Source organism: Apodemus sylvaticus, chromosome 21 (assembly GCF_947179515.1).
Source record: "Apodemus sylvaticus chromosome 21, mApoSyl1.1, whole genome shotgun sequence".
In the NCBI taxonomy this organism is placed as follows: domain Eukaryota; kingdom Metazoa; phylum Chordata; class Mammalia; order Rodentia; family Muridae; genus Apodemus; species Apodemus sylvaticus.
The window spans coordinates 22,607,283-22,630,264 of NC_067492.1; the positions used below are offsets into that span (position 1 = coordinate 22,607,283).

The window sequence follows — 22,982 nt, forward strand, 5'->3', positions numbered from 1 at the left end:
AACTATCTTGTAACTCCAGTTCCACAGGATTAAAAATTGCCCTCCTTCTGGCCTTTGCTGGCACTAGTTATTCACGTGGTACAAAGACACACATGTAGGCAAAAACATCCAAACACATTAAAAAAAAAAAGAACTTCTGCAGGTAATTTAGTTGTGGCAGAATATTTTAAACACATACCTCAAATCTGAAAAAGCCTCAGCCATTTGGTTCTGAGTTGTGACTCTGGTTTGGCTTTGTTTGAGTCGGGGCCTCTATGTAGGCCTGGAATTCACTATGTAGACTAGACTAGCCTCAGCCTCTCAGCCTCGCTATGCCTGGCATGTACTAAAAACATTTAACTCAGGGCCTCTGATTCTTTTGAGACAGGGCCTCACTTTGTAGTTCTGGCTGGCCTTGAACTCACAGAGATCTGCCTATTTCTGCCTTCTGAGGGCTAGGATTGAAGGCATGCACCACCACACACCTCTGGGTCTCTTTTCTCTTAGCTAAAGCTGATTCCAGGACTGGGAAATGAAGTCTAGCCTATGAGAGGACCAACACACTCTAGTTTCCTAAGATTCTCATCTCTGGCTAGCTGCAACCTGGGGGAAGACTACCAGTTATCAGGCATACTGGGTCATGTCTACAAGCCCAGCCAGCAGTTGAAAAGTGAAGGCAGGAGGATTAAACCTCCTATTTAATATGACCAGCTAGTAAAGGTCATTTTTGGCTACACAGAAAGTTCAAGGCTGACTAGAACTGTAGAAACCTTTTCTCTACAAAACAAACAGCGAGGGCCAGGAAGACGGCTCAGCAGGAAGAGGTGCTTGCTTCAATCCTACAGTTCAATCCCCAAGACCCACAGAGATAGAGAGATGATGACCCCTGTCTTCCACATGCACCATGTGCAAGCATGTGTGCGCTAAAAAAACAAAAAAGAGAGGAGAGCCCAAAGAGATTCTTCCTTTTTGCATCTGAAAGCTTCCAAAGCAGTCTCTAGATCACCAGCGCCAACCCTGCATCCCAAGACTCTTAGGGATAATATTCATATCCCAGCAGGGAAGACAACATCCAGTTTATCTTCACAACGAGTTAAAATGACACTAGGATTAAGTTCCTTTACCTGTGGTCTCGGGGAGCCCAAGACTGGCCTCAACACTTAGCTATGTAGCTGAGGATGACTTTGAACTTGTAATCCCACTTCTACCTCCAGGGTTATAGATAGCCATCATCATGCTAAGTCACATAGTGCTGGGGTTCAAACCCAAGGCTAAGGAAATACTACCAACTGAGCTACATCCTGACTCCAAAAATCTTATTTTTAAAAATCAAAATTGCCATAAAATTACAAGAGAAAATTTGAAGGCTATACCAGATTATATAAATTAAATGGGTTTCTTCTCAAAGAAGATACTTTAGGCCCTTAACATCAGTAAGTAATGTCCAATTTCCAGAGAGAAGGAGAAGGGACTAGGAGAGAAAACATTTTGTTTAATTTACAATTTGTTAAAAGTGTTGATCTTGGGGCTGTAGAGATGGTATAGTGGTTAAGACACCTTCTGCTCTTGCAAAAGACCTGTGTTCAGTTCCTAGCATCCACATGGCAACTCACAATCTGGATAATCCAGCACACATATATACAAATAAAATACTCACACATTTAAAAAAGAATTAGAAGTGTTGATTCTTTGGCTCTTTTAAATTTTTTAACTGTTTAGAGGCAGGGTCTCCTGGAGCCAGGTTGTCCCTAAACTTCCTAAGTAGCAAAAAAGGTCTTACAGTTCCTAATTTTCCTGTCTATACGTCAGGAGTATGGGTGTGCAGATATGCCCAGATTATACAGTGCTGGGATGAGACCCAGGGCTTTCTTCATGCATGCCAAGAACACTCTGCCAACTGAACTTCAGCCACAGCTCTGAGCACTTAAGAACTTTTAACCTTTTTTTTTTTTTTTAACTTTTTGAGACAGGTTCTAATGTAGCCCAGGCTGGCGTAGAACTCACTACTGACTAGAGGTTGTCCATGAACTCCTGATAGTTTTACCTCTACCTCCTGAGTGCTGAGATTATAGACATGCACAACTGCATCCAACTTCGAGTCTGTTGTTGGTTGGTTAGTTTGTTTGAGATGGGGTTTCTCTATGTAGCCCTGGCTGTCCTGTAACTCAGAGATCCACCTGCCTCTACCTCACAAGTGCCAGAATTAAAGGTTTGCACAAGCACTGCCCAGCTCTCTGTGAGTGTGTGCTGTGTATACAAATGCAGGCCACAGGGCCGGTGTGGAGGTCAAAGGTGCCTCCATCTTGTGCCTTGCTTGAAAGGTTCACCAAGCCATCTCACTGGCCTACGCCCTTTAATACTATTTAGTGATTAGAGACAGGTCTTACTCTATAGCTTTGGCTAGCTGGAATTCACATGGAGAGCACTACAGATCCCATGGAGAGCTGCCTACCTCTGCGTCCCGAGAGCTAGGATTAAAGGCTAGCCTAAGTGCAAGCCCTTGGTTTTTTGTTTTTCCTCCCACCCTTCCCTTCCTTTGGTTTTTCAAGAAGGCCTTAGTCTTCAAAGAACATCTTTACTCTCTTCTACTTACCACGATGAGCGGACCCTCAACTTTATGCATTCTGCTTGCTAATCTGCCTTCCTGTTTAAGGATATTGTTTGCTTTCAGTGGAGTCAAAATGCTGCTTGCTCCACACCATATGCATTTTCAGTTGTGACATCAGCACAAGCAGCCTTGAGGTTCCACTTCTAAGCTTCTGGCTAGAGAAAATGGGGATACTAATGGGGGTTTTAGCTCACTTGTGTTTCACACATATACTCCTGGACAAACAATCAGCTTTTTCTACATTTTATTTTCTAATAAACGGGCAATGCTAAATATTGAAAGATATTGTTAATCCTTTCCTGAAACCCTGTGATCCTATCAATTCAGCTCTCTGTCTCTGAGATGGGGTCTTGAAGTCACACTGTCTGATGGCTTGGCTGTACCTTCATAAGACAGCCTTGGTAGAACTACCTGGTTTAAAGCCTTATCAGATTCTTGAACCCTAGAAACTATATGAAGTCAATGTTTGTTATTTTAAGTCAGTAAATCTTGGCAACAATTTGAGATCTGGAGGTGGATAACTAACATTCCTCATGGTCTGTCATTACCCCCTTACTCTATAAACTCTCACGGTTCAAATATAAGAACTAATATAAGGGGCTGAAGAGATGGCTCAGTGGTTAAAAGTACTGGCTGTTCTTCCAGAGGACCCAAATTCAATCAGCACCCACACGACAGCTTACAATTGTAACTGCAGTTCCAGAAGATCACGGCACCCCCACACAGAACCACAGAAGATCACGGCACCCCCACACAGACACATAGGAAGAAACACCAATGCATATAAAATATAAATTAAAAATTTTTTTGGTTTTTCAAGACAGGGTTTTTCTATGTAGCTTTGCCTATCCTGGAACTCAATCTGTAGATCAGGCTGGCCTCGAACTCATAGAGATCCAACTGCCTCTGCCTCATGAATTCTGAGATTAAAGGTATATACAACCATCCCCTGGCTAAAATCAAATAAATCTTAAAAAAAAGAATTAATATAAACTTAATTTTTTTCTATTTATTTCTTTTATGTGTATGAGTGTTCTACCTACATTATGTTTGTATACCACTTGCATACCCACGATATCAGATTCTTCGGAAGTGGAGTTACAGATCATAAGCTGCTATGCGGACACTGGGAATCACACTCAGGTCTTCTGGAAGAGCAATACATGCTAGACAAATGCTCTAATTGCTACTATATGTTTCACGTTTGTTCTGTTTTAAGACAGGGTTGCCCTGTATAATCCTGGCTGTCCTGGTAGTCACTCTGTAGACCAGGCTGAACTAGAACTCAGAGGTCCACCTGCCTCTGCCTCCTGAGTGCTGGGACTAAAGGTGTGCATCACTGGCCCGCCAGCTACTATATGTTTTGATTTATTTAAAATGTTCAACAATTTCAGAAGTTGGGTGGGTGAGATGTCTCAGTTGGTACAGCCATTTACTGTCAAGGTATAACTTGAGTTTGATCCCCAGCTCATGTGAGGAAGTTCAACTTCAAGTTGTCCTCTGACCTACAAGAGTGCGGTGACATGCATGCCCATGTGATCAGTTCATCTTTTGAAAAGTTCAGAAGTTTAAAAGAGAAAAAAAAAAAAGCCAGGTATGGAGGTGCACACCTTTCCAAGCACTTGGGAGGCAGGTGGTGATCTCTGTGAGTTCAAAAGGAAGGAGGAGGAGGAAGAGGAGGAGAATTGCCAGTATCTAAAGTTGGTCCCGGGGCATAATTCCCAGAGGAACAAAATATTTTACAAGACATTAAACAAGATTCACTTTAGTTCATAGCTGAAAAATGAAAAGAACCAAGAGGGCCTAAGTGGTGCCGGGCCTAACCAGAGATCTACCGAATTGAAACTGGAAGGGAACAACCAACATTTTTAGACAAAACAAATTATCCTCAATTTGAGAAAAATCTAGAACCCTGCTGGGGCAGAGGACAGAAAGCTAGACCAAGAAAACGTAGAACAAAGCAGCATCTGCACGGCCGCCCTTCAGCCCTTTGCACACACGGGTCCAGGATTCAGAGATAAAGCACGGCAGGGGCAACGCTTGGCCTCTCACTCCCACCGCACCCTGAGTGCAGGGGCTCCATGCCGGTCCCAGCTGATGTAAGGGATGGGATTCCATATTATGTGGGAACTTTCCCCACTGTCTGAGCCTGGGATCTGAGAGCCGTGTTCTTCAGCACCACTTAGGCCCTCTTGGTTCTTTTCATTTTTCAGCTATGAACTAAAGTGAATCTTGTTTAATGTCTTGAAAATATTTTGTATATCTTTTCCTCTGGTATGGGGGATTAAACTTGTCTGTAGCAGACAAATGCCCTACTGTGGAGTTATATCTCCAACCTTACATTTTGTATATTTTAAGTTCTTCTAGTGCAGGAATATAAAGGAGAGACTGTTGCCCCTAAGAATACTGCCAATACTCTACAGCAAGCACGGTGACACTATGACCTCTGGGTCAAATCCACCCTTCAACCTGTTTTTCTCAATTTTACTAAAATTTATTTTCATGATGTCTGAGACTGCTTGTTTGCCATTACAGAAGAGTCAAAGCATGTTGCTATTTCTATTAACACAGAACCAGACTCCCATTCAAAGGTGTGTGTGTGTGTGTGTGTGTGTGTGTGTGTGTGTAGACGGTGCACAGAGGCCAGGAAAGGGTGTTAAAATTCCTTGGAACAATACAATGCTCAGTTTGTTACATGGGTGCTGGCATCTGAATCTGGTCTTCATGATTGTACAAAAAAAATCCTTAACCACTGAGACATCCTCCAGCCCTTTATCCCTAACCCTAAATCACGAAAACCATTCCTAGCTGCTTAGAAAGAGAAACAGTAACAGAAACTTCTTTTAGTTATAGTGCGATGACACCATCGAGGTTAACCCTGCCCCTAGGGATGATGGGAGAAAGCAGAAGTTAAAAGGTAGAAAGGAGGGAGGAGGGGAAAGACAAAGAGCGGTGTTGCCAAGTGGATATCCAGGAACCAAGTGAAAAATAATCTGTATGTTATCTGTAGACAGACATGGTGGGTGGCACATGCCTTTAATCCCAGCACTGGAGAAGCAGACAGGCAGTTCTCTGTGAGTTCAAGGCCAGCCTCATCTACATAGTGAGACCCAGTCCCAAACATACGCACACATACACTCTCACATAAGCACACACTCTCTCTCTCTCTCTCTCTCTCTCTCTCTCTCTCTCTCTCTCTCACACACACACACACACACACACACACACACACACACCATGGAGGGGTGGAGAGAGGGAAAGAGAAAGGGAGGGAGGGAGAGCAGGGGATTATGTAGACAGGCATAGATAGAAATAGTCTAGATATATGCCACCCCACCGGGGGTACTTTAACTCTGGTGGGATGAGTAAAACCCTGTCCTGCCCCCACCTACCTGCTCTGCCAGCCAGGCGATGTGCTTGACTTCCTTGCTGCCTCCTGCTGCACTGGCTGCACCAAGCACGGCATTGAGCTCAGCCAGTACCTGTGGGAGGAGAGCCATTATGTTGGTGTGGATAGCTACGAACCAGGAGTGTGCCGTGGCCGTGTCCTTGCAGCGTAAGATCAGGGTGTTCCTGCTGTCAGGAGAATGTAGCTCTATCAATCTGTATGGGGAGAGAAAAGGGGAAAATGAGCTAGGCTCGAAGTCATCACACGAACCACAGTTAACATTCTAACTGCAAATCTAGTCTAATGGGGGTTTTCTAATAGAGAAGACACTTTAATTCCCCAAAGTCCAGTTTCAGAGAAAACCACAAATGGATGGACAATAATCAGGACTTACAGCTGGGTTTTCTGTTTTACTGGGATGATCACTAGTGGGACACTTCGCTTTCCCTTAATTTCCATGTCAAAGAAGCAGAACCACTGTCTGCTGGGCACTGCAGGCGGCATGTTACTAAGGAACACATCCATACCGTGTGTGTGTGTGTGTGTGTGTGTGTGTGTATGTGTGTGTGTGTGTGTGTGTAGGACAGGGTCTCATGTACTCTAGGGTGGCATCAAGTTGCTTTATACTAAGAATGACCTTGAACCCTCACTCTTCTAGCCTTCATCAATCAAGTGCTGGGATTACAGATCAATGTTACTATACAAAGCTAAAAGAATTGATATTTTAAAAATAATAGGAACAGTGGGCACATTCCTTTAATCCCAGCACTCTGGGAGGCAGAGGCAGGCGGATTTCTGAGTTCGAGGCCAGCCTGGTCTATAGAGTGAGTTCCAGGACAGCCAGGGCTACACAGAGAAACCAGTCTGGGGGGGGGGGGGGAGGAATACTGGGCACATTCCTTTAATCCTAGCACTTGGGGCAGAGGCCAGCCTGGTCTACAGAATGAATTTCAGAATAGCCAGGGTTACACAGAGAAACGCTGTCTTGAAAAATCAATAAATAAACATGTAAATAAGTAAATAAACAAATAATCATGATCTAGAGAGATTGCTCACTGGTTTCCAAGTGGTTTGAATCTCAGCACCCATATTAGGTGGTTCAAACAACAACAACAACAACAACAAACAAACAACAGCAGCAGCAACAACAACTACTACTGCCTATAACTTCAGCTCTAGGAGATCCAATGTCTCTGTGTTACCTACATTTATTTGGACAGACACATAGGAAAACACATATACACATAATTTTTTTTAATTAGGCAATTCTGGCAAAAGCCATAGAAAGCCTGACAGTGAACTGAAATGCATTATTATTTGAAATAAAGTGATAATAACAGAAGCACATTACTTTTTGTGAGTATTATTCTTCATAAAAATTTGGAATGATATTCATTCATTTAATTATTTAATTATTTAATTATTTATTTATTTATTTATTTATTTATTTATTTATTTAACCAGAGACAGAGTCTCCCTATGTGGTCCTGGATGGTCTGAAACTTGCTGTGCAGCCCCAGCTGGTCTCACACTCACAGAGATCTCCCTGCTTCTGCCTCTTGAGTGCTGGAATATAAAGACTATTATTATACTTGGTTTAAGCCAATGGTAGATCAACAGTTCCAAGAGTGGCCTCCAGGGCTAACACACATTAGATGTCCCTATTCTTCTAGTCCCTCAGGGAGATTGGGGACTCAAGCTCAGGTCATTAGGGTTATACGTCAAGTATGTCAAGTATTTTACAAGCTCAGTTACCTTGCTAGTTTATTTATTTTTATTTATTTATTTTTTTTTTGGATTTGTTTTTTTCGAGACAGGGTTTCTCTGTATAGTCCTGGCTGTCCTGGAACTCACTCTGTAGTCCAGGCTGGCCTCAAACTCAGAAATCCGCCTGCCTCTGCCTCCCAGAGTGCTGGGATTACAGGCGTGTGTCACCACCACCCAGCTGCTAGTTTATTTTTATTTTATTTTATTTTTTTGGTTTTTACATTTTCATCTTGTATTAAAAATTGGGGAGTGGTATTTGATCAATTACTCTGTGTGCGTGTGTGTATGTGTGTGTGTGTGTGTGTACCTCTGTGCGTACTTGAATGTGTGCATGCGAGCATGGAGGTCCGAGGATAACCTGCAGCAACCATTTTTCTCCTTCCACCATGTGATAAAACTAGAGATAAAACTGAGATCAAACTGAGATTGTCAGGCTTGGTGACAGGTAGTTAGCTCTACCTGCAGAGCCATCTTGCTGGCCCTAGTTTTTATTTACTTAAGAAAGGTCTCACTAGGCAGCCCTGACTGCCTCAGATTCATGACAACCCTCCTGACCTCTGGGAGGAACAGAGCTGGACCACCATGCCTAGCTCCAAATATTTCAAGTTGTTGTTTTCTATGGCAAATGTTTCTTCTCATCAAATTCTGCTTAGTCTATCCTTTCTTCTAAGAGCTATTTCATTTGTATTTATATTACGGTGTTTGCAGGTACTCAGGGACACCAGAAGAGGGCATCAGATGCTCTGGAGCTGAAGTTACAGTTGTGTGCTGGGAACTGAACTTTGGTCTTCTAGGAGAAGAGAAATTACTCTCAAACCTTGAGCCACCTCTCTGGATTCCAGTCTATCTGTCCTTAAATACACATTAATTAACCCCCTATTAAATGGCAGATACTATGCTAGTGCTGTAGATACAGTGAAATGAACATAGACAAAAACAAAACAAAACAAACCAGTTTCTACTCTAATTGAATCTACAGTCTTTCAGGAAAAGCAGAAAGTGAAGAACTGATGGAAGTTAAAGGTCACAAAAGGTGTCACTGCTAGCCGGGCAGTGGTGGTGCACGCCTTTAGTCCCAGCATTTGGGAGGCAGAGGCAGGCGAATTTCTGAGTTTGAGGCCAGCCTGGTCTACAGAGTGAGTTCCAGGACAGCCAGGGCTACACAGAGAAACCCTGTATGGTGTCATTGCTGCTAAAAGACACTTCTGTGGTAGAAGAGGCAATGTAGGGCAATCGAAGTCTTCACACTTCTGGGCACACTTGCCAAACTGGTTCCATGTGGTAAGATCATTTATAAATCTAGTACCTCCCCTAAGGAATGCAAAAACCAAACCTAGGGATGGGGAGACGGTTTGGCAGGTAAAGGCATTGGCTGCTAAGCCTGATGGGTGATTTGACCGGAAGAACCTACCCGGTGGAAAAAGAAGCAGATGCCTGAAAGTTGCCCTCTGACCTTTACACATATACAGTGGCATGCTTGACTCACACAGTAAGTTAACTTAAAAAATTTAAAGAATAAATCTATAAGCTCAGAGAGCTTACTACAATAAAAACTAAGAAGATGGGAAAGAGCCAAGGGATTTAGAAAAGTGGCCTTTCAGTTGTTTTAATCATCTTGACACACACTAGGGTCATCTGCTAAGAAGGAATCTCAATTGAGAAACTCTCTCCAGGTTGCCCATAAGCAAGTCTATACGGGCGTTTTCTTGGTTGATGACTGATGTGGGAGGGAGGGCCCGGCCCACTCTGGCCACTGCCTCCTCCTAGGCAGGTGGTCCTGAGCTGTGTAAGAGCAGGCTGAGCAAGCTTTAGGGAGCAAGCCAGGAAGCTGCATTCCTCCATGGCGGTGTCTGCTTCAGTTCCTGCCCCGAGTGACCTCAGTGACGGACGATGATCTGAAGTTCTAAGATGGCGGAGAGCCTTTCCATCCCAACTGTTTCTTGCACTGGTGTTTTTATCACAACAGCAGAAACCCAAACTAAAACAAGCTGGGGAAGCCGAGTCCCAGCGTCTACTACCCAATCCCTCAATGCAAGGTCATCTCAGAAAGTGAGACTCAACGCATGCACCCAGAGAGGGGCAGGACTGTCAACTCCACGCCAGCCTCAACGACTTGGTGAGTTATAACTCAAAACATAAAAAAGAAAAGGGGGATGAACCTCAGTTGAGTGTTTGACCCTAAGGTTCAATTCCCACCACTGTGAACAAACAAAAACAAAACAAAACAATCCAAACAGACAACAAGCCACCCCCAAACCAAAGAGCACCTAGTCGGGTATGGCTGGAGCCTGTCCTCAGGCAGCTAAGGCAACACTGCAAGAGACTTGAGGCTAGCCTGGGCTATATAGCAAACTCTAGGACAGCTTAGGATAGAGTGTGAGACTCTCAAACAAACAGAATTCCCCACACTCAGTGGCCAATGACTGCCACGACCTCATCCTAGCAAAAAGAGTTCAAGGCATCCTCATTCCCCCCAAACCGGTCGGGAGAAGCAAGTCTCAGTTCAGACTGTGCATCTTTGGGCTGATCATTCCTGGAAGGGCTTGTGTATTTCCACCCCATTGCTCTGTCACTGAGGCCAGGCTAACATTCTTTAGACATATGCTAATGTTCACTGGCAAGAAACAGGCAAGACATTTCCCTCACTCCTCCTACTGACCTACTTAGCACTAAAGACAGAAATCAGTCCATCCTTCTCTAGGCACAAAATGATTACTTTCTGGAAAAAAAAATCGACGGCAACAACAAAACCCTTTACACCATATACAGTCCCAAGACAGTCTCTCAGATAGGTTCTTTAACGTAATTATAAATAATGGGAAGAGTGAAAACAGATCTGCTGTAATGGAAGACTCTGTTTGATTCATCAGGAGTGGACATTCGGTTGAGAGAGCTCAGATGATGAACCGAGCAGGAAGTTGACCTGGAGGCAGGTCATCCGCACTTACAACAAAAAGAAATCTTGAGCTTCTTGGGAAGGGAGTGTGGACAAGTTAATTAAGAAAACAATAAAAGGAGCTGGAGAGATGGCTCAGGAGTTCAGGGCCCTGATTGTTCTTCCAGAGGACCTGGGTTCAATTTCCAGCTCCCACATGGCCGCTCACAAACCTTCTGTAACATCGAGATCTGATACCCTCATACAGATATACATGCGGACAAAACACTAGTGCAGAAACAATAAAAATAAATTATAAAAAAGGAATTACTGTTTTGTTCTCAAAACAGTGTTTTCTGTGTAGTGCTGGCTGTCCTGGAATTCACTCTGTAGACAAGGCTGGCCTTGAATTCTGAGATTCGCCTGCTTCTGCCTCTTGAGTGCTGGGATTAAAGGCATGAACCACCGTGCCCAGTAAGAAATACTAACTTGTAAAAAAGAAAGAAAGAAAAAAAAAAAAAGAGATTCAAATAGATGAAGGATCTTTGGCTAGGCATTGGAAGGCAGGTGGATCTCTGTGAGTTCGAGACTAGTATGATCTTCAGGGCTAGTTCCAAGGCAGCTAAGACTACACAGAGGCTACACAAACAAAACTAAACTAAACAAAAACCAAACAAACAAAAAAGAAAACAATAAACTCACAAGCAGAACTGAGTCTAGGACCCAGAAGGGTCTGTTTGTATACAAGTAGCCCTAACTATAAACGCAACAGCGCTGATTTAAATGAGAATTGAAAATGAGAACCCTGCTAGAAGCAAACATGGAGGCAGTCCGCCAGTAACTGATTCCACAGAAGACAGGAGGAGGAGGCAGCCACAAAGTTAAAGGTTTTGGACTCTAGTCAAACCACTGAGGAACTCCTGGGAAATTTAATTCTAGTTTCATCAGACAGGTCAAATCAATATTTAGGTAGACGGAAGTATGGGGTTATAAGCTCAGCCTATATTACTATATCTGCTTGGTTATGTCTTTGACATAAATTATGAGTTAAATTTAGTAACAGTCATGTGATTTTTATATGTCACAAATCTCAAGTCTACCTTTTACTAGAAAAACAGTGAAAATGAAGATGAAATAGTGGGAGCCAACACAAAGGACACATTTAAAATTGCTACATTCCCACAGGACATAGCACTGCTTGCTAAGGAACGGCTCAGGCTCTCACTGGATGACATCATTAATTAATTAGCTTTCATATCTCATGACACACACCACATGATTTTCATAAGCAACTAGCCAGGCAGGAGAAGTTGGGGTGGGCGAAGCAGGGACCCCCCGAGCTCATTCTCACAGCTGAACTCCCACCAGCTTTATAATCACAGAGCCAAGGCAAAGGAGTAAATGTAATAACAGGAGCAAGCAGCTTCCCTTTTCATTTTCATGAAGATTACATAAAAGCGAAGATGAACCACAACGGGATTCGCTGAGTGCCCCAACCGTTAAACCGTTGGCGATGGCACTGCAGCGCCATTAGCAACCTGGCGAGCACACGGAGCAGTGGAAACTCACACTGTCAGCTGCTTAGGTTTCAGCATAAAATGGCACAGTCAGTGGAAGAATGTCTGGAAATTTCCTTTCTTAAATTTATTTTTTTAGTGTCTATGAGCGTTTTGCCTCCATATGTGTTTGCACCATGTGTGTGTCTGGTGTCCATGGGGTTCAGAAAGAGAGTGACTCCCTGGGACTGGAGCTACAGATGGCTGTGAGGTGTGTGGGTGAGGGAGTGAAAGGCCCTCTGAAAGAGTGGCCAGTGCTCCTAACTGCTGAGCCACCCCTCCAGCCCTACTGTTTCCCTTGAAAACCATACACACACCTGCCATTTATTTGGTTGGTTGGTTTTTCAAGACAGGGTTTGTCTGGGTAGCCTTGGCTGTCCAGTTCTCACTGTAAACCAGGCTGCCCTCTCTCAAACTGCCTGCCTCTGCCTCCCGGGTGCTGGGACTAACTAAAGGTGTTCACCACCACCCAGCAGTTTGTTGGGATTTCAAGGCAAGGTCTCACTATGTAGCATGGGCTGGCCTGGAACTCACAGAAAGTCACCTGCCTGTTTCCAGACAGCTGGGATTAAAGTCTTGGAATTAAAGACACACACACACACACACACACACACACACACACCACCATGCCCTGCCACATCTAAAGTTGATACAGTGACTCCACTCCTCCAAATCTACCCACGTGCAATGAAAATGCATGGCCAAAAGAGACGTACAAAATAGCCATGACAATTAGCTCTAAACTGAAAATTGCCAGGTGACCATCAAGAAGGAACAGACAAGACTGGAGCAATGGCTCAGCTGTTGAGAGCACTGTCTGCTCTTCCAGAGGAGCTGGATGTTCATAACCATCTGTAACTCCAGTCTCAGAGGATACATTCATCTCTTATGGCCTCTGTGGGGCACCAGACATACATGTGGTGAGCAGGTATACATGTAGGTAAAACATAAAATAAATTAAAAAACAAATCACAGGTAAAGAAACTGGCATGTATTTTAGGAGGGCTTAGATATATTTAAGGACTAAAGAACACCAAGTGATTTTACAGATATCAATTACTTTAACCTTGATGTATGTGTGGTGTATACACTTGTGCAACTGTGCATGCTATGGAGGTCAGAGGTTAACGATGGGTGGTTTCCTCTCATATGCTCACTGGTTCTGGAGCTTTCCAAGTGGCTAGACTCGCCAGCCACCACACCCCTGGGATCCTCGTGTCTCTAAGCACTGGGATTCCAGGAACATGGCAGCAAGCCTCGCTTTTCCCTTGGGAGCTGGGATCTGAGCTCATGCTTGTGCAACAAAAACTTTATCCTCAGAACCACCTTGCCAGTTTTCCTGACATGGCTCTAAAAGATACAGCTGAAGAGGTTGTATTTTAACTTTACAGACAGATACAATTTTAGCCAAGGGAAACTGACAGCACCCACACAATTTTAAGAACTTACTATGCCAATTTTATAATAATTCTCTTACCCAATCCTCACAGAATTTTTATTTTGTTCACGAGGAAACTGAGGCATATAGAAAACAAATAGCTTGGCCAATGTGCCACAGTCTGTGTCTTCTAGGCATTACAATGGAGGTTTACTTAGGTGGTGGTTTTGTATGTTGTTTTATGCAAAGACACAGGACAGGTGTCCACATCCCAGTAAATAAGCAGAGTTACATGTGATCCCCAGCAGCTCGTTGCAATTCTGCAGCCTGCTTTTCTCTAGAGCATGCTACAGTGCAAGCATTACCCTCATACAATAACCTTCTGTCTCTTCTCATTTGTATCTTACAAAAAGAGTCATTTTCAAGCAGATTTCAACATGAGAGTAGGAACAAATTCCTTGTCAGCAGTAAGACCTTCACCCTGGTCCTGACCACCTGGGGCTGAGCCTCATACAGCACAGCATGGCTAGGTCTGAGGACCATCTGACTGGAAGGAACGGTGTGCCACCCCTCCCCCCAAATACTATGCAGTGTTTAGCTTTTGCTAAGCTGAAAGGTCTGAGCTTCATCACAGCATCATTGCACGATTACTGTCCCTTCCAGTCACCTCCCGTCTACTGTCCCCTCTCTCCTCCAGCGGGTTTCCTTTCTGTCCCCTGTCCTAGTTTTCTGAGCTACAAACACACATACAGATAGTCTGCTATAATTTTAGCATGTCCAAATCGTTCTCTACACTTGGTTCCAATCTGATTATTATCAAACGTTTCCAGTACATGGGGCTATAGAGGTGGGTGGCTCAGTGGTTAGGTTAAGAGCACTTGTTGCTTTTGCAGAGGCCCCATTCTCAATCATCACCTAACATGGTCTCTCAAAAATGTCTCCAGTTCCAAGGGGATCCAGTTCTGACTTCTGTGGGCAATAAGAATTTATGTGTGACACAGGCAAACTATTCACATAAAGTAAACAAAAGGTTTTGTTGTTAATTTTGGTTTTTGTTTTGCTTTTTTGAGGCAGGGTTTCTCTGTGCAGCCCTGGCTGTCCTGGAACTCAGAGATCCACCTGCCTCGGCCTCCCAAGAGCTGGGAATAAAGGCGTGCACCTTGACCAGCAGGCTTAAAATTAATGTCTTTAGAAGGTGTTTCCAACATGTAAGTCATCCAAGGCAGGTCAAGGTTGCTGTGCTCTGACAGAGGTCTTAATGGAGCAGGGAGCAGAACTCCCAGTCATCACCCAGTCTTTCCTCTTTCGCTGCCCCACAGCCCCAGAGATTTTATACTGTGCTCTTTTCTCCAGCTTCAAGCAGCATCAGCAACACCACAGGCGTCTGTCTCAGAAGTGCTTCATAATGGAAGGGCTTAGTTAAGCTTTTCTATTCTCTTCGGTCTCAGGGTGCGCATGTGACTCTTAGCACTAGAGGAATTAAGGCTTTTCATGCTTTTGGTTTTGCTTTTTGAAAGTAGTTTATTCAGTTATTTTATTATCCAGACTAATCTGGAACTCACTATGTAGCCCAAGCTGGCCTTACACTCAGAGAGGTTTTCCTGTTGCAGCCTCCCAGGAGCTGGGATTATAGGCAAGAGCCACGACTGCCTCGGTTACGACACTTTATAACACACACTTGGGATGAAGACATGGCTTAAGGTTAAGAGCACCTGATGTTCTTGCAAAGGACCTAAGTTTGGTCCCAGCACCCATGCCGGGCAGCTTACGACTGCCTGTAACTCCAGTTTTGGCCTGTGTAGGCCCCACATATAACATACATTCACATAAATACACATATTCATGAATAAAAAAATTTTAAAGTCTTTAAAATAACCTACAATTTTGTGACACTATGTAAAATACTTTAAGCACAAGTTTAGTCATGTTAGAGCCTTCCACGCTCAGGGTCACTCAGTTTCTGTCTCCAACCCCCTCCCACCAAGTAAAGAGCTTCTCACTGGGTAGCTTTGGCTGGTCTGGGGCTCTCTGTGTAGGCCAGTCTGTCCTTGAACTCAGATCTGCCTCCATCTGCCTGCTCATTGCTGAAACTCTGGCATATATACTAAGCCTGTCCAGAAACACCTGGCTTCAGTTTCCTGCTGTGTCCCATGGCCTAGCCTGCTTTTCTTGGATACTTTAGTATTCAGATCACAGAAGACCATAAGACTGAAAGCACATTACACACACAAAGCCTATCTTTAGGTCTTTGAACAAGTTGGGGTTTTTTTGGTTTTTTTTGTTTTTTTTTTTTCTTCGAGACAGGGTTTCTCTGTGTAGCCCTGGCTGTCCTGGAACTCACGCTGTAGACCAGGCTGGCCTCAAACTCAGAAATCCACCTGCCTCTGCCTCCCAGAGTGCTGGGATTAAAGGTGTGTGCCACCATTGCCCAGCGGTTTGTTTTTTTTTTAAAGCCACCCCAGTTTACCAAATCTCTGGCCTAACACCAAGTCTACCCATACTTTCACACAGTTAATAAAATCAAAATCATCCTAGAATACAAATAGCTACAGAACAAGAAGAAAAAGTTATAAACTACTTCATTCATTGCTTGCATTTTAAAGGCAGGGAGGTCAGAGATGTGAACTTGTCAGTCATTTTGCCAGTTGATATCCCAGATCTACAATGGGGCCTCTAAATTGTAACATTACTCACAATTAAAAAATTTCCTTATAAAGACAATGGTAGGCTGGGTAGGGAGACTGTGGGTTTGAGGCTGTCTAGGGCTCTAAGAATAAAGACGGATCTCTGATCTCAGAACGTCATTTTCCTCTCAATACTTTACTGGACAGGAGGCCCTGAGGCTGTGGTGCATCCTCATGATTAGGCTGAGAGTGGTGCTCTGGAAGGTACGGCTCACCTGTTCTCCAGATCTGGCATGCTTAGGTTTCTAGCAGCAAAGCACATTTTGAGAGGGATGACCTTCCTGTCCTTGGTGGTGTTCTGATGCTTTGGAGAACCAGAGTCTTCACTGCCACTAAAGCTCGGTGACTGGGGAGAGGCACCTTCCCACGGCAGGTCCGATACTAGAGATGGCTTCTTGATATACGGTGTTACTTCTCGGATGAACTTGACTAGGAAAACAAATTAAAGGAGGTTAGTATCTGTGTTTCTGATCAAATGAAAACCAAAACATCCGTACACATGTGTTAGGTGGAGGTGGTGCACACTTTTAATCCCAGCATTGAGGAGGCAGAATTTGAGGCCAGCCTGGTCTATAGAATGAGTTCCAGGACAGCCAGAGCTACACAGTGAGACCCTGTCTTGAAAAACAAAACAATTCGCATACAAGCAACTTCTAGAGCAAAATGAAAAGCAGAGTTCAAATGCTATCAGAGTCCCTGGGCTTTACCCACGTCTCCTGAGCTGACACCGAGGGGACAAACCTTAAAGCTTCTACCCACTGAAACACCTGTATATCAGTCTGAATCTCTTGTACATAAGAACCTTTCAACAGTCAGAAAATTTGTATCTCTTCCTTCCCAATACTAAGCAAGTGTTTCAGCTCAATTGATACAAGGCTTGGACCCTGGCCTAAAAGAATGCTCCACCTGGATGGGGTGGAGGGAGATAAACATGATTACCATGGTAAAAAAAAAAAAGTGTCAAAGTTTATACCGATCCCCTGTGCGTGCTTTCAAAATTGTCTATTTCTGTTAACATCTCTTTTGAATACACAATATAGTTTAGGATCCCTTATCTAGTTGCTTACCAGCAGAAGCCTTACACATTTTTAAGTATCCATATCACATGGAGATAACTGACAAGATGGACAGTGTACATGTGCCTGAAAGCAACTTAGGCAAGAGCATCTTCATGTGGACAGCCGTATTAGGTCAGCTGTGTAATTTTCCCACTTGTATCATGTATGTGCTTGAAAAGCTTCAGGTTTTATGGTTTTGAAAGAGGTATAATTGATAAATACATTCAGATAAAACAAGACCCAGAAGAACTAGATTTCTCTAATGACAACTGTTGTGTGATCTCACAAAAGTGCCAGATATGCCCAGCGCAATGTAAGAACAACACACTTGTCTGTTGGCCTGCCCATTTCACAGGATGGTAGTGCATTCTGCTAACTGCACACTACTTGTATTCTTTAGTAATGCTGACAGCAGCCAGTCAGTCATCACCTACCCCATTCCCAACCACACCAGCCAACAATGGGGTTTTATGAACACCCAACACTTCTACAACACAATGAAGACACCAGAAAAGGACAGGAAAAAAAAGAGTGGCTCTAAACACGTGCACACTCTAGGCACACGGTGAATAGCCCATGTGTGCTTTTGCCTTCCTGACTCAGAAAGCTACAGAAAAAATTTAAAAGTTAACCCTAATCAGTAGAAGAGATGAAGCCATTATCTTGCATTATGAAATTAATCTAAGCACTTGGCAGGCAGAGACAGGTAGATCTCTATGAGTTCAAGGCCAGCTAGGTCTATATAGCATTCCAGGCCAGCCAAGGCTATACAGTGAGATCCTGTCTTAAACAAACGAAATTAAAAACGCCACACTAATATTTGCCAAAGCCAAGCACAATAGAAAATATAACTCTAATGCTAGCATTTACATAGAGGACAGAGGCTCGAATGTGTGCATATTTTTCCTTCGTGTTTTTTATAAATGCATTTCTGGGTGGAGAGAGTGAAAGCTGGTGAGCTGGCTTAGGTCACCAAGGAGATCTTTCACCCTGGGAGAACGAGCAGGAGCGGAGCCAGCACATCCCTGAGCAGCTGACGCAGGCATTTCAATACACACTTGAGCTTTGTGCTTTTAGGAAAGGATTAGATCACGAGAACTTGGCAGAAATTCCTAAGGTTTTCAATCAATGCCAATGACTGAGACATGCTTTTCAACACTTGAGGCGCCATGCCAGCTACTGGTCTACCCACTGGGGGAAACAAAGCCATTCTAAATGAGCACTCTTGAAAAGTACAGTGATTAGAAGAGTCCTTAATGATCTACTCAGAATTAGCATCTCTAATCTGATTACTACAAACATGCTAAAGACAAAAGCAGACCCACAACCTAAGGGCCACTGTATTAAAAGAGCAACGGGCACGGGCTGGGGCCAGACGAGCGGGCAGACTGCTCTCTAGCAACGCACCGAGCCCTCGGTTTGAGATTCAGCAACTCACAAACCAAGCATGGTGGTATATGCCTGTAGTCTCTGCACTCAAGTAATGGAAGGAGGAGGATCAGAAGTTCATAGTCATTCTTGGATACACACCATGACCTGCCTGTGCTGCATGAGACCTCAGCACAAAAAAAAAAAAAAAGTGTAAATTTCACCTGAGATTATGGTGGTGCTGCCTGTACACCCAGCTAATGAGCCATCCATGTTTAACGCCTGTGAGTTGACACTTGTGTCCTATAAGACCTCCCCAGCTGCCACCGAGCCAACCTGGGCAATGACCTAAAAAGAAACACCGTAGCTGGGCGGTGGTGGTGCACGCCTGTAATCCCAGCACTCTGGGAGGCAGAGGCAGGCGGATTTCTGAGTTCGAGGCCAGCCTGGTCTACAAGAGTGAGTTCCAGGACAGCTGGGGCTATACAGAGAAACCCTGTCTCGAAAAAAAAACAAATCCCCCCCCAAAAAAAAAAAAATAAAAAAATAAAAAGAAACACCGTTACCACCAACCCACCGGCCTTCAGTTTACCTTTCTCATACTCAAAATAACTGTACAGCAATGCTTATAGCTGTATGGCGATGCACCACTTGTATGCAGTGCCTGCAGAGGCCAGAGGCGGTTGTCAGATCCCCTGGGACTGGAGGTACAGGTGGCTATGAGTTACCTGCAATGGATGCTGGGAAGTAAACCCAGGTTCTCTGCAAGAGCACCCAGTGTTCTTAACCGCAAAGCCCCCTTTCCCTTTGGTTAGAAGGTCTTTTGTTTTGTTTTTGTGTGTTTTGTTTTGTTTTTGTTTTTGTTTTTTGTTTTTTTTATTGGTTTTTCAAGACAGGGTTTCTCTCTGTATAGCCCTGGCTGTCCTGGAACTCACTCTGTAGACCAGGCTGGCCTAGAACTCAGAAATCTGCCTGCCTCTGCCTCCCAAGTGCTGGGATTAAAGGTGTGTGCCACCACCGCCCAGCTGAAGTTTTGATGTAGCCATTTACACTCACAGTAGGCCACATCTTTTCACCCAAGATAATTAAAAATGCTCAAAGGAAGAAAAGATAAAGTAAAAAAGTCTCATTTTACTATATCACCTTTTAAACTTTCTAGTATTATATTTTCCATATTACATGCACTAACTCTTTTTTTTAAAGATTTATTTATTTATTATATGTAAGTACACTATAGCTGTCTTCAGACACACCAGAAGAGGACGTTGGATCTCATTATGGATGGTTGTGAGCTACCATCCCATGTGGTTGCTGGGATTTGAACTCAGGACTGTCAGAAGAACAGTCAGTGCTCTTAACCACTGAGCCATCTCTCCAGACCCACACTCTTAAAGTATTATTTAAGAATCATTATATCAAATCCCACTGTGTGTACATCATAATTTCCTAGGGTATTCCCTAATTATTGGGTGCTTAGTTCTCTAGTGGTCTACAATGAACATCTTCAAGGAGAAATAATCAAGACTCCTTTTTTTTTCTTTTCTTTTTTTGGCTTTTTTCGAGACAGGGTTTCTCTGTATAGCCCTGGCTGTCCTGAAACTCACTCTGTAGACCAGGCTGGCCTAGAACTCAGAAATCCACCTGCCTCTGCCTCCCAAGTGCTGGGATTAAAGGCGTGGGACACCAAGACCCAGCCAAGACTCCTGATAAACATGGGCAAACTGTTCTCCCACAGAAAGATTTTACCATTTTATCTTGTCAGTAGCACATCCCTTAAAGTGGTGCTGTGACAGCTAATTGTGGTATCACCTTGATTGGATATGGGATCAAGAAACAGCCTTGCCTCTGAGTGGTATGTGAGGCTATCCCTGGAAGGATGGTGAGAGGAGACCCTTCCCATGCCCAGCTGGGAGGAGGTCTGGGAGGGAAGCTCCTCACCTGCCGGCCTCCGCCCCTTGCTAGCCCCTGGATCTACCTTGCTGCTGCCTGTGCTGCTATCCTCTGGAATGGTGGACCCTGGAATCCACCTTCTTCAGCCTCCCAGGTGGGTTGGAGACGAGCGATTCTCCAGGACTCCTCCAGACCCTATGTGCCAGCTTGGAACTGCTGAGGAACCAGCCCTGGGCTCTCAGCCACTCCAGCATGCAGACAAGCCATTGCCGGGCTATCCAGTCCATATCATGGAAGCCAATCTGATAAATCTCTTGTAACACATACTCATTCTATCAGTTTTGTTTCTTTAGGGAACCCTGACTAATGCACGATATCACAGAAAACAATCTTGGCAGCCAACAAGAGCAGCAGTACACACCTGTAATTCTAGCAGTGGGGAGACGGAGTGGAAGGATTGCCACTAGCTCCAGGCCTGACTCATAAAACCAGAAAAGGAAAACAATCTTTACTATGTAATAGATGATAAATTGCCCACTGAATCTCAACAAATATAGGATTTTGTTTGTTTTGTTTTTTTGAGACAGGGTTTCTCTGTATAGTCCTGGCTGTCCTAGAACTCAGAAATCCGCCTGCCTCTGCCTCCCAAGTGCAGGGATTACAGGCATGCGCCACCACTGCCGGGCTATTTTCTTCTTAAAAGCAGAAACATCACCTTTTTTTGGGGCGGGGGGGGGGGTCTCAAGAGGTAGCAGTACTTTTCAATATTAGAACATGAGGCACCAGTAGCAGGATTTAATACAAACGAGTTACCCTTTCTCATACACTGCATCCTCCTCATCCGCCCTTCACCACACTCCCCTCCTCCCATCCTTTCCATCAGCCCCACCCCTCCCTTTCACAAGCTGCTGCCTAAGCTAACCTAGATCTTATGACCATCTCTCTGTTCCACCTCCCAAATGCTGTGATTATAGGCACGGGCAAAATGCCTGGCTTACAAATCCTTTTTTTAAAAAATGTTTTTATATTTAATTTGCATGTATGAATGCTTTGCCTGCATGCATCAATGTGCACCACATACATGTGTGCTTGTTGAATCCCCTGGAACTCAGGTTACAGATGTTGTGAGCCACCAAATGGGCCCATGGACTCAAACTCAGGTCCTCTGCAAGAGCAACAAGGGTTCTGACCCACTGGGCCGTCTCTCCAGCCCTGTGACTTACCTATCTTTACTATTAAATGCAGACTCTACATGAGAGAAACATGATATTGTCTCCTTCCCTCCACAGAATTCATCACCTTATCATTTAAGTCTCGTGAGAGACTGTCAGCGTGCCAGGCTCTGCCAAGCGAGCCTCGGTGTGCCTGTGAGGGGTTGTCTAAACTAGGAAACTGTAGGCAGCAGCAGTCCACGGGCCCGAGTCCCATGAATAAGGGGGAAGGGGCTAAGCACTAGCATTCACCTCCTCTGTTTCCTGAGTGTGGAACATGAGCAGCTCTTCTGCCATGATGGACCCGGATGTGCTGGGCCTAGAACTACAATCTAAAACCCTTCCTCCTCGTCTTGCTGTAGCCAGATACTCTGTCCTAGCAATGAGGTAAATAATTAATACACTGGAGGCAAGCTTGCTCATGCCAGGCATCCAGGAGGGGAAGGGTTTTACTGAGAACAGTAGGCCTGTCTTCAGAAACAGAACGCGAGCATACCCTAAGACAGGATCTCAACATTTTCTGGGGTGGGCTGCAACGCAGAAGTGGGTAAGGGGAGCAAATGCAGTCTATGTAGGTCCAGAATTTTCTGGTTAGTTTATTATATGTGCTTCCTTTCCAGAGCAATCAAAAGTTCTCTCCAAGTCAATGGAAGCAGCAGGGCTACTTTTACTCTCCACCCCCCACTGTCTCGTTGCCTGGCTGGCCTCCAACTCATGATAGGCCAGGCTGGAGCCAAACTCACAGAGATCCACCTGCCTCCCAAATGCTAGGATTAAAGGTGTACACCGCCAGACTCAACCCAGAGCTGCTCTCTTTCATCTCAAATTACTACTGGAAAGACATTTAGGTTTTCTTTTTTCTTTTCCTTTCTCTTCTTTTCTTTTCAAGATTTATTTTATATATGTGAGTACACTGTAGCTGTCTTCAGACCTACCAGAAAAGGGCATTGGATCCCATTACAGATGGTTGTGAGCCACCATGTGGTTGCTGGGAACCGAACTCAGGACCTCTAGAAGTGGAAGAGCAGTCAGTGCTCTTAACTCCTGAGCCATCTCTCCAGCCCCTAGGAGTTCTTTTAAATCTGTGGGCTGTGGAAGAATCAATTCAAATAAACCAGAAGTAAGTAAGCTTGGAAATTTGTCACCAGTAATTTAAAAATAAAATACAATCAGGATTTTAAAAACATGGCTGTGTAGGGAAGGCATGGTGATGCATGCCT

At 44.2% G+C, this 22,982-nt stretch overlaps 1 protein-coding gene across 1 annotated transcript in view; it reads right to left on the bottom strand.

Moving 5' to 3' along the window:
* The window catches only part of Sntb2 (syntrophin beta 2), a 75,895-nt gene that overhangs the window by 12,989 nt on the left and 39,924 nt on the right, over positions 1-22,982 (bottom strand). Inside the window, exons 2-3 of the mRNA XM_052166652.1 lie at positions 16,451-16,664; positions 5,980-6,190 (exon numbers count right to left, since the gene is read on the bottom strand). Coding sequence (XP_052022612.1) covers positions 5,980-6,190; positions 16,451-16,664 — 425 coding nt within the window. The remainder of the gene's footprint in view (positions 1-5,979; positions 6,191-16,450; positions 16,665-22,982) is intronic.